Source organism: Zingiber officinale, chromosome 1A, assembly GCF_018446385.1.
Source record: "Zingiber officinale cultivar Zhangliang chromosome 1A, Zo_v1.1, whole genome shotgun sequence".
Lineage (NCBI taxonomy): Eukaryota > Viridiplantae > Streptophyta > Magnoliopsida > Zingiberales > Zingiberaceae > Zingiber > Zingiber officinale.
In genome coordinates, this window is record NC_055987.1 from 166,513,312 (window position 1) to 166,525,415 (window position 12,104).

Consider the following 12,104-nt stretch of genomic DNA (forward strand, 5'->3'; position numbering starts at 1 on the left):
AATTATAATTTCATACCTCTCAATAGTTCTACATACTCGAGTTAGTATTTATCCATGAATTCAACTTAGTATTTATCCATGAATCCAACTTGTATACGAATCAAATTTTCATCTGATTTTATCAGACCAACCTTTCATTAGATATTAATTTCTCATTCACTCGAGAAATTGGTTCACGATGGTCTACTCATGAAATAATCATCTTAACTCTATTAATCATCAAACTAATTTTCTAACACTTTATTGACAATAACTTATGTATTTATTACCGCCTTCGTTACTGCCCCTCTAGTAGATATTGATAATATTCATGAACTAATTTTTGGTTCTCTACTTTATAAAAATAATAATATTTTTTATTTCATTATTCCTACTTCCAAAGTTATAGGTTTATATTTTTAAACAATTTAAGAAAAAAAAATGATTAATCAGGCTGGGTAACGTTGAGCCTAGGACGATCGGCCTGGCTTTACGGAAGTTTCCCACCAGCTACCGGGGTAAATTGGGAAGCGCTCGCAGCGGACAGCCCAGGAGCCCATCATCCTTTAGTTGCGTGCCCTATTTGGAGGAAAAATTCCTGTAAATTCGTCATAGCTGGGGCTCGAACCGCGAATGCCTAGGTGACAACCTGAACGCCCTGCCACTATACTATACAATTTAAGAAGCAACATATGTTGGCAACTGGTTACAAAATTTCATCAAATACGAGGGAGAAAACACGAAAGTGTTTATACGTGCTCAGCTCGGTCCGAGCCGAATAACCAACTTATTCATGAATATTCCATTATTTACATCCTATTAAAACTAACTATTCAGTCTTCGTACCAGGGATCTCTTAGTCCATATTTGTATGGACTAAGGGATAGATCATATGAAATTACGATAGAATCATGATTACGATTCAGTCACAATTGGTTGTGATCCCTCCTTGAATTCACTTCCCTCTCATATTATAGTTTGGTTTAAAATGGACAACCGATGGCTGTCCAAAAGTTATTCCTCGCTCGACGTCCAATAATCTAACCACTCATCCATTAATTATGATTAGATCGCGACCATAATTCAACTACAATTTTATTTGATCCATCCCTTGATTAAAAAAATGTGAATAGGAGATTTCTGCTCCTCTACAACACGGAATATTCCAAGTTTATACGTGTTTTCTCAATATATTTATATTACTTTTTTATTTGAAGATTTTCATGATTTATTTTTTTTATTCTTTTACTCGATGTATATTCGCTTATATACAGTTCGACGATTTTTCATAATTAACCTCGTGTATTTAATTTTTTTGAACCGATTAATCCACGACGTCCATCAAAATGAATCAGAATCGGAAGGTACTCATGATGCTCTATCTAAACGATCCGCTTTTATGAGCTTTACTATTTATTAGAGGAAAAAAACTTTTACAATTACTCACAGCTAAATCTTAACTTTGAAATTATCTATGTAATTTTTTTTTAGTTAATCTACTAAAACTCGCTCCTCCTCCAAAGCCAGATAAATCATCGGTAGATGTGTGGTAGGTTGTGCAAGCGATATCTTAGCTCATATAGCCTCCAATAAAAGGGGTGCCAAGCAACTCAATTTCCTGAGATAAATAATTTCAATAAACATTTACAAATTCAAGTATGATAAAAAAAAGCAAATATTATAGTAAAACAGTAGTTATACTCAGCGTTTCTTAAATAATCAACTTATAATTAATCATCAAATAACTAAATGATGGAAGGAGTTTTCCCGGGACAAATAATTAAACATGAGTCTAGGTGTTAGCAACCGTTTAGGAAGAAGTTCACTGGTTAATAAAAACATATAGTTAAAAGACCAACACAAATACTTTTCAATTAAGGAATTGAGAGGGCAAAACTAACTGGATGCCTTACTATTTAAAGAAAACACATCACCAATTATTGACAATTGAAGAGTCATAATCATTGTCTCAATCCTATTGTATCTACCTAAATTAATAAGGCCTCAATGAGAGACCTCTAAGTTCATCATTATTTTTCATCCTTGAAATTAAATGATAAGTTAAGTTCATCATTTTTTTTGTATCGCCCAAAAAACATATGTATTAAGAGAAATATCTCTCGTAATTTATTATTTTCTAAGGGCGCATAACTGTCAAGAATTTAATTAAAAATATATTTTATAAAAAATAAATTGTGTTCTTAATTTTAAAAAAAAGTTAGGATTCGTAGGATGTCTTGATCGGACATTTGATAAGAATTCAAGTGTCGGTGATGGTGTGAAGTAAACAGGAAGATCGGTCCTTACAAATCGTAAAGGACACGCGTCAATGAAATTAACAAAATAGTAACTATATGCGTCGATCTCTTCACGTGTCAAACGGTAACGGATTACAAACGACCACGCTTGCATCCGTCGTGACTCGTTAATTACCGTTCATCACCGTGCTACGATTGCATCGGGCGGTGAAGATCGCACGGCCTTCACGAGCATCTCGTCCTCCGCCGCCCACGAACCACGGAACCAGTGCGTCGTTCAATGGGTTCGCTTCAACGTGAGGTAACGTTAGACTCACCGCCGCGGTTTTCTAATCGAAATATATCCATCCCCTTCCCTTATTCCACGCACTGATCAAGCACAAATCCTAAGGCGTCCAGCCGCGCTCTCCTCGGTGGATCGAAGGCGCGGGTGCTTTGATTTCCACCCTTCGGCTCACGCATGTGATTGCGCTTCTTTTCCGGGAAATCTGGGGGTAGACGCAAATCTTTAAGCATTTCGATATATTTCGGTACAGATCTACGCATCTTGTATAGTAAGTGAAATTTCGATTCTTTTGTTTGTCGCCACTGTTTTTCCAGTTTCTCTTGGTATGCAAATCTGTGTTTTTGGTGCACAGGGAGTTGAATTTCGCATAGCCGTGGCATTTGCTGCAATAGAGGGGAACTAGGGTTTGACGACGAGTTGAGGCAGAGAAAGGAGACAGCTTTCTTAGGCACGAATGAACGGATTGGGAAAGCCATCGATCCCAGTGGAAAGTGATGAACTTTCCAGCGATCGCAACCCTCTGCTGCCGTCCCGTCACGAGTGTTCTGAATTGGTAGACTTGCCCCAGGGAAATCACGGCAGAGATGAAGATGGAAGCTTAGAAACTGCTGTACTGGAAGTCAATTTTTCTGGCGCTAACAGATCTGATCCCTTTGTAGATACGGCAAGCATCGAGAAGAAACATGATTCAGAGGAAAATGCTATGAGTAATGATTGCTATCACTCAGAAGTGGCTCCAATGAGCACTGGATACTTCAATGCTTCCAGTGGTGTTCTTCACGAGGGCACCAGTGTTCAAAAGGAATGCAATGGCCTGGAAGGGGCGTCTGTAAGTGCCTTGTATTTTAATGGTTCAGAAGTGGAGCCAATTGCTACTGCGGATGTTAGTGGCAATGTTGGTGTTCCTGAGGAATGCAATGGTTCGGAAATCCTATCAGCGTGCTACGATGGTGTAGACGCTATTGAAAATGTTGATCATATTAACGTTGTTTCTGGAAATGAATCTGGTAATGCTCTCACACCGTCTACTAGTTATGGAACAGCCAAGGCAACTGATCATTTTGCAGAGAACGAGATTGATCAAGAAGTAACTGATGATTGCTCCATAGGTTCTTTACCTGAGAATGCCACCACAAAAAAGGTTAGTAATCTTGTGGCTGCAGCAATGAAGAAATACGCCGCACCCAGATCATCCAGTTATCATGGAGTTACTAAGTGAGTCTATGGGCAAGATAGTCAAAGAGAGCTTTCCATCTTGACTAAAGTTTTTATTTTTGAAACTGTATGATGATTCGGTGGTACCATGATTACAGATTAAAGTGGAGCGGAAAATTTGAAGCACACCTCTGGGACAACACAAGCAGAGTTGAAGGAAGGAAGAGGAAAGGCAAACATGGTACATCTTCTAGTTCACGTACCTTGTTGATTCCATTGTATGCTGTTCATGAATGTTGCAGAAGCAAACAAATTGAAGTATCTCCTTCTAGGTTATGGTATTCTTAAATCCTAATAGAGAAAGAAATGTGAAATACCTTTTTCTTATAAGATTTTAGGAAATTGATTTTATTTTTTAAGAAAATTAGAATATAAATTGGATATGCGTTTGGCTCTCCAATATGGCGCAAGAATTGATCTTGTCAATTAAACTTTGACATGGTGGTGGTTGTCTACCACCAAATACAGGCCTCACAGTACCTAATATAGGTACTTACTAAGAAAATTGAGGGAACACAGTGATAATGTTCTGTAGCTATTCACAATAAGTGTGCTAACAAATTGTTATTTCAAACTGTCTTTTATTGACAAGAAAATGTTTCCAACCACTGAGCTACTATTCTGGAGCAATGAGTTCTTTTATTTATTGTGCAAGCTTGTAGTATAATGCATTCTGTTCTTATCTTCGCTGGTCCTTGCCCACCGTTATCTTAATTAGCGATTGAAAATTTCTGTCATTGCCCTCCTATCTATATGTGTTTTGTGGTGTCCATTTTCTGAATTCATGCCCAAAGTTGTGCTCATTGCAGCACCATGTCAGTGCCCATGTCTTGTAATGGCATCTACATTTTTTACCTCAAGCACTGCCATCTCTCATACAAGTCACTTACACCACATTTTGGTTGGATATAAGTCCTTTAACTTTAATGGCTTGGAGCCAGTATGATGGCTAACTAGAGAAATATCATGTGCCACAACCATGCAGATTATATTTAGTATTCTAGTGGACTTAAAAGACAAAAAAATAATGTTAACTAGGTGCTAGGCGATATAGATATTGAAATAACACAATGTCTCCTTCCGATCCAAGGTTTGTTGACATTTCATGCCTCTCCACCATTTTTTTGTCCTAAATTAAGTCTTCAACCAAGTGTCTGTCCTTTTTATATCTCTCATGTGCCTATACTTGATTATGTTGCTTAGGCAACAATACTGTATGGGCTGAACCTTATGCTACAGTTCACATATTTAGGGACTCTGTTGACCTAACGTATGGGCTTCCTTGTTGATCAGCTTAATTGTTTGCCTATTTTTTCCCAGGAGAATTTTCCTTCCCATAATTACTTTGGGCTTTTTGCCAAAGTTATTGGCACATTAGATGGTTTTCGTATTTATAATTACTTTAGTGGATAGAGTGATGCACTTTGTATATTCTAGTTTCTAGATTGTTTATTATTCATGAATATTGGTTATAAAGATTAATAGTTGGCAACTAGACGAAACTGGAGAATCCTTTTTCTTAATCTAACCGTACATTATTGGATACTTACCTCCATGAGTTGATCAATATTATCAATTTGGACTTTATTGGATATGAAGCCATGTACACAGTCATGTGATGTGTAATAGATAAACATCTTGATATTATCTATATTATAATGTGATCTAATATAGTCAATCTAGGTCATCTTTGTATGGTGGAATTGGGAATGGTTCATTCCTCCAAGATTTCATTCCAATATGTAAAGGTGGCATGACCATTCCAAGCAACCTACCTTCTGTTCCTTCCATTCTATAGTGTAAGAGGTAGAATGAAGCATTCAACCTCTACTAAATTTAGTAATATGTATTATTTCAAATATAAAATATAGACAAATAAGGTTGGAAGATCAGAAAAGTTTGATTGACAATACTAGGCAGGCTACCTGGACTAAGCGACCTGGCAATAATGAGATGACAAACAAACCACAGTGGCTTGGTGGATTAAGCATGATGGATGGATCTGCTGGCTGGGCAAACTGAGTGTCAGATGAACTTGGTGGATTGGAATGGCTGAATGGGTCATATGTGTCTGTTGATCAGATGGACCAAGCACAATTTTCATACCATTTCTTAATTCACCTAAGAAAGGAATGGAACAGGAATGAAGTTGAATGGATTGCTAAATGGATCAATCCATTTCATTTCCTCTTACCAAACATAGCCATAGAAGATATGTTGATATTTTACTTTTCCTTAATATTCTACCATGAAGCACAACAGTATGATTTACATAAGAGATGCTACATGTTTCTTTTATCAGCATTATGATAGAACTAAAACATCTCTAATACTTTTTTTTCTCATTTGGTCCCATGTATTCTTGGTATTCTGTGAACTGAGTTGTTTTCTCTGTTCCCTTCTATGCCAGTAATCCAATATTACAATTTCCATTCGACTTATCATCTACATCTCATTTTGTTCAGTACAGATTTAAAAAAAAAAATCCATGTGGCAAAACTATGTTGTTTTTAGTAGTTTGATAAGCTTGAATTTATTTCTTACCAGGGAATGCACCATTGTCCAGGATATTGACTTGTGGTGTGGGTAGGTGAAGGATTCAGGAGCATATCTATTTAAACAAAAAAATTATCCTTTAGTCCAGATGAAATCATGTTTTAGACCAAGTTGAATTGTTTTCTTCCAAAATCTTCAGTTTTAATGCTGGTGATTAGATTTTCCTATTCTAGTCAGGCTTTAGCATCCTGTCCATTTTTCTGCTCTGTAGAACTCCAGTTCCTGAGTTGAGTTTAGATCCCTTTTCCTATACTTTTGTTTCTCCATACGGTTAGTGTTCAGATACCAGGTTTGAATGTGTGGTTTATAAAACCTCTTTTGTTTCAAGCATATATAAACCTTTTTGCTCAACAGAACTCTGTTCCTCTCGTGGTCAATGATTGATCCAGATCTGAACATAAAATGATTCTCAAATATATGATAATCAGAGAGTACCATCTCTTATGATTTTATCTGCTTTATATAATCCAAATACAACTTGCTACTTTATATTACAGCAGCTGCAATAGTTACTAGAATTCACAGTTGTTATTGTAGGATGCAGCATTTCTTCACTGTTTCACTCTATGCTCTACTTATTAGTTCAATCATAATACATATTCACTAGCTAGGGATACTTATTCTGTCTTTTTTGTTTCCATTGAAATTCTGGCACGCATTATTGTTTCTTATGGCTGCTGCTACCACCGTGGTTCAGTGTATCTAGGTCAGTATTGTGAATATTGAAACTTCTTCAGTATACCAAGATTTCATATAATACATATATGTTTAATGGTTCTGAGAAGCTCATGCAGGCAGCTATGTTTCTGAGGAAATGGCAGCACGTGCACATGATCTTGCTGCTCTTAAATATTGGGGTCCAGGACCATCCACTAAGCTCAACTTCCCTGTATGATATGTTTTTTTTCCTGTTATTTTTCTTGCCAAAATCCTTGCCGAAGTTATCAGATTTTTTTACTTTGATGCTCCTATCTTTAATTTCAAGGTCTCTGACTACGAAAAAGAACTTGAAGTGATGAACACCATGTCTCAAGATGAATTTGTTGCTTATGTGAGAAGGTAGGCTAAACAAGCTGAAAGATTTCTAGTCAGCTGAATATTATTGCATCTCCTATCCTTTTTGTTTTGTTATATTGGAATTTGTGATGCAGAAAAAGTAGCTGTTTCTCTAGAGGAGCATCCATTTACAGAGGAGTGACAAGGTTACTTTTTTTTTTTCATTCATGCCATGTAATACCCTCTCAATACTGCAAAGATAGCATTGATTACTGACCAAAGCTTCACTGCTGCCTCTAAGGCGGAAAGATGGCAAGTGGCAAGCCCGAATAGGTCGGGTTGGAGACCTCAAGGATGCCAAAGACATCTACCTTGGAACTTTCGGTGAGGAATCTTTTAGCTTTCATCTCATCAGCATGTGGTTTCTTATGGAATATCAATTCCTGATCACGTTCAAAAGCAGATACTGAAGAAGAGGCTGCTGAGGCATACGACATTGCGGCCATTGAACTACGAGGGCCACATGCAGTGACAAATTTTGACCTAAGTAACTATGGTGAGGGAGGTATTAAAAGGTTTGAGATGTGAAGTGAAATAATTAGACCCATCACAGAATGCGATATTTTTTCTTTTTTATTCTTGTTTCCTTATGAGTCTCTACCCTTATCCAATCAATTAGCTTCCTAGACTTTTTAGGTTTTGATTGGGCGGTGTCTCATGGTGGCTCTTTTATCTTTTGGAAGTTTTTTTTATAGTGCTTATAGAGTTGGCGTTTGTAGCATTATTGACAAAATAATCGAAATTTAGGATTTTTTTAATCAAGATTGCATGCAATGCAATTTGTTCAAACCAATGGGAGCAAGTCTCCTTTTTGGAGAATTGAAGCTGCTTACGGATTTGGCATTTTTGCCATTGAATAATTTTTTTGTTGCAATTTTCTCCCAATCTGCTTTACATAATTTATTAAGGGAGCACAATACTGATCATGAACAGAGAAGTATCCCAATGAATGGGAAAGATATAGCATAGATATGTAAAATGAAATACAAGTCTTTTTCATTGGCAACGTTGTCAATGAGGATCAGCAGATACAAATCAATAATTTAGATATTGCATTGTATCATGAATGTGTGAAACATGCATTGTAAGTCATTTAACAAACCATGCATTTAATTCCATAAAGATATCAGATTCAATATGTGCAATTAGAGAAAAGCTGTCACTCCGGAAGAAAGATTTCTTTAATCAATCCAGGCGTAGAAGATTGGAAAAATAATGACATTCGAGAGTGTTTTTTGATTTATCAAGTAATAAAAAAATCCTCGAGTAGTTTAGATGGAGAGGATAAAAATTTTTAGATGAAATTTCCTAGTGTGACTGATTATCTTTAATCTGCTGTGTTCATCAAATATGTTTGCTTACGGATGCATCAAATCATCTTAATTCATTCATAAGCAAAACACAAGAATAAAGACATGCCATACCTTCTAAATTATTAATTTGGTAATCTAAATATTATCACAATAAGTATCGTTGGCCTTTTCTTGGCTCTGCAAGCGTCGAAGCTTGAGGGAGGGCAGCCGGCAGTCGCTATTAAATTGGGCCTTCGTGGGCCTCTCATTCAGCCTTATAAACTCGTAGGATACGGAGCCTAGCAAAGTGCCCAAAACCGGGCCGATCACGTAAACCCAAATCGAATCGAATCTCCTGCTCGCGATCGCTGGTCCAATCGTCCGCGCCGGGTTCATCGAACCGCCCGAGATAGGTCTGCACATAAGAAAAAAAAAAACCATTCTTTTCCTATTTCATCTTAATTAAGTGGGAAATGAACATTTCTCATAGAATTAGTAAAAAATTTAAGATATATTTTAAGTATTTTTTTTTTAAAAAAAATAGATACCCAGCTAAAATGGATGTTATGCATACGGAGGAACCAACAGCTAAACCCGCTAACTCTCCCACCTGTAGATATCAACAACACCATTTATTCGAATAATAAAAAAAAAATCACAGATTTAATTAAGGATTATTATTGTTGTTATTGTAATTAAGGACTTACAGCCCTGGTATCAGTTGCTACCGCAGATGTTACAAACATCATACAAAACGTGACGACGATTTCCACGACCAAAGCTTTCGTAGCGGTGTCGCTCGGTGTCGTCGTTCCAAGGTTTCGTATCGGATATAGCACTTCTCGGAGCACAAAGGACGCGACCGTGGCACCGGAGATTTGGGACACCATGTAAAAGGGAACCTATAGGTATTCATATATAATCCAACAAACGAAGTTGTTACTATGTGGACAAACAAAAAATCTAGTCAATAAAAAGAGAAGAAATGGAAGGAAACAGAATGTACTCAAATAAAGAAAAATAATTATTTTTTAAAAGTAATTACTGGAAAAATATTTTACGAATATAAATTATCTTCTTAAAAACAATATGAGTAGCATGAAAAACTAAAGGCTCCATTAAGAAAAAGTAATTAGGCCTAATTACATTATATATATGTGATTTGAGTTGGTTTGACATGACAGATTCTTGGCACCGTAAACAATGATCATGTGGCAATGAAAGATTATATTTTCCAATATGAAATTGTGGTTAAAAATTTAGATTTTTTGGTTGAAAATAGCAAAAAAAAAAAAGAAAAACCTCGATCACTCATCATCGATTTTTAATCGTTGTCACCTTCACCCTTTGTCCTATTTGATCGACCTATCTCTATTTTCATTGGGACCAGTATCCTCTAAGCTTGAAAATTATTAAAGAAGAAAACACTCAAAAATAATTTCAATATGCTTATCAATCGATATGCTTGAGCATGAGTATTAAAGTTGGAAGTTAATTAATTAGTAGAAATTAAAAGCAAATCAAAAGGATTGAATTCAACTTGTAACTAATTAACTAAGTTTTGCATATAATATGGGAATAGCAAAATACTTGTATCCATGGGAAATGCCTAGAGACGGCGAAGGCAAGGGTGACGGCGGGGTTCATGTGTGCCCCGGAGATGTGTCCGACGGCATAGATCATCACGGTGACGATGAGTCCTCCAGCGACCGAGGCCCCGAGCTGCGAGACCAAGCTCGGGTCGCTCTTGCTCAAGGCAGCGGAGCCACAAGTGACAAACACAAGCATGAAAGTGGCAAGCATCTCAGAAACCATCTAAAGAGAAATAAATAATTAATCGATAAATATGATAGTAAATATATATGTTTAAACAAGGATAAAATGACAAATAAGGCGATTAGTGAACCTTTCTTGCAAGGAAGGGAGGGAGGTGGAGATGGAGGTAGGGAGAGGGGAAGGGAGAGGGAGAGGATTCGGAAGCGACGATGTCGGTGTCGTCGATCTCATTGTGGGAAGCCATGGTGAAACTTTAGTTCTAAGAGCACATTTGTGGTCCTTCTCTTCTCTTCAGAGGTGGTGTATTTATAGATGGATAGTTGGGTTAATGGTTTGGCAATAGGTCGCACTAGAATTTTCTATATAGTGTTTGGTGTGGCCGAGAGATAATGATTTAAATTAGAATTGTGAATTTAATTGGACTTATATGTAAGAAATAATTTCGATTTACCCCTTTAAAGGTTCCTTATTTTGGCAATAATTTTTTTTTAAAGAATTTCTTATACTAAATGTTAATTTTATATTACTTCCCCACACTTAAAAAAAAGTTATATGATTATTGTTAATCACATTGTAGTCCTATTTAGTCATAAGATTAGATGTATTCTTTTTAGAGCTTTTCCTTATTTTTGGTGCTCAATATAAATACTTAAAAAAAATTAATCTAGTATTTTTTTAATTACATGATAATTCAGTAGATTTATATTTAATCACGACAAATGTATTTTTTTTTCCTACATAAAGTATAATTTTTAGGGTTACATTTGATCATAATATAATTTTAAATTTCACCTATTTTTACTATATAAAATATAAATATTAAATATATATACATGTTATCTGTGTTGGCAAAAGGTGAAGTTCCTCCAGTACAGTTCCACATATTTTGAGAGGGATAGATCATGGAACTTATTCAATCTTAGCCAAGCGACACCCTTCCTAGATAAGGGCACGAGATAATTAACCTAATTAAAATAACATTTGTACTTGTCGGAAATTAAGTACCGACTACATCCACATGGACGAAAATATATACATGTTATCGAAAGTATTATATCTACTTGTTGTAGAAAGCTTAAATTAAACATCAAGTTAAGCTATAGTCATTGTGACAATATATCAATTCATTCATCAATTTTATGTAGTTTTGATAGACTTTCATATGATTTAACATCGACATTTAACTTCATGTAGGCTTGCAAGCTTACACAAACAAAATTGCTTTAGCCTTTTGAATAGAGTCAAATGATCGACTTAATCATTCATAATCATTCTTTTGTGTCGTCAAAAAGATGACTAGAGGATTTCTTATCATGTATCCATTAAAGCTTTTTGTCATATCAAAACCGCAAGAACACCTTAATCATTTAGCAATTTGATTTGATCATTCTCTTGTCGAATGCGGATGTTTAAAACATAATTAAGACAACCTAATCAATTCAATCACTTCAATTGCAATATATCGTATATTTATTTAGATAAAAATTACAGATAATACAAGGATTTAAGTATGTAGTGAGTCTAAATTATCTTCCCACTAAAGAAAATTAATTCTACAATATGCGACAGTTAAGAATTAACATGTAAATACCTAATTAACTATGGAAATATTTTACCATTGTATGGTAGCCGGGGCTGCTTTTTAGCCTTTAATAGACTCAAATCGACTTAATCATTCATAAATCA

At 35.7% G+C, this 12,104-nt stretch overlaps 2 protein-coding genes across 2 annotated transcripts; one reads left to right on the forward strand and one right to left on the reverse strand.

The window, feature by feature from the left end:
- Window positions 1-2,564: 2,564 nt before the first annotated feature.
- On the forward strand, window positions 2,565-8,112 carry LOC122038323 (AP2-like ethylene-responsive transcription factor AIL1). Its single transcript, XM_042598012.1, has 9 exons — window positions 2,565-2,791; window positions 2,876-3,738; window positions 3,837-3,919; window positions 6,992-7,000; window positions 7,089-7,183; window positions 7,280-7,353; window positions 7,446-7,496; window positions 7,592-7,674; window positions 7,754-8,112. The coding sequence occupies exons 2-9, from the start codon at window positions 2,978-2,980 to the stop codon at window positions 7,876-7,878; spliced, it is 1,281 nt and encodes a 426-aa protein (XP_042453946.1). The 5' UTR covers window positions 2,565-2,791; window positions 2,876-2,977; the 3' UTR covers window positions 7,879-8,112.
- Window positions 8,113-8,715: 603 nt separating this feature from the next.
- LOC122012147 (aquaporin NIP2-1-like) lies at window positions 8,716-10,727 on the reverse strand. The gene is made up of 5 exons (XM_042568600.1): window positions 10,549-10,727; window positions 10,233-10,457; window positions 9,350-9,544; window positions 9,191-9,252; window positions 8,716-9,057 (listed from the first exon to the last, which is right to left on the reverse strand). The coding sequence occupies exons 1-5, from the start codon at window positions 10,660-10,662 to the stop codon at window positions 8,799-8,801; spliced, it is 855 nt and encodes a 284-aa protein (XP_042424534.1). The 5' UTR covers window positions 10,663-10,727; the 3' UTR covers window positions 8,716-8,798.
- Window positions 10,728-12,104: the final 1,377 nt, after the last annotated feature.

What these genes read in the sequence shown, in the direction of transcription:
- LOC122038323 (XM_042598012.1), top strand. Translation starts at nt 2,978, where the DNA reads ATGAACGGATTGGGAAAGCCATCGATCCCAGTGGAAAGTGATGAACTT. An exon ending in ATTTACAGAGGAGTGACAAG is followed by an intron (nt 7,497 to 7,591) that starts GTTACTTTTTTT and finishes GCTGCCTCTAAG; the next exon opens with GCGGAAAGATGGCAAGTGGC. An exon ending in CATCTACCTTGGAACTTTCG is followed by an intron (nt 7,675 to 7,753) that starts GTGAGGAATCTT and finishes GTTCAAAAGCAG; the next exon opens with ATACTGAAGAAGAGGCTGCT.
- LOC122012147 (XM_042568600.1), bottom strand. Translation starts at nt 10,662, where the DNA reads ATGGCTTCCCACAATGAGATCGACGACACCGACATCGTCGCTTCCGAA. An exon ending in CTCCCTTCCTTGCAAGAAAG is followed by an intron (nt 10,458 to 10,548) that starts GTTCACTAATCG and finishes ATTTCTCTTTAG; the next exon opens with ATGGTTTCTGAGATGCTTGC. An exon ending in GGCATTTCCCATGGATACAA is followed by an intron (nt 9,545 to 10,232) that starts GTATTTTGCTAT and finishes GAATACCTATAG; the next exon opens with GTTCCCTTTTACATGGTGTC.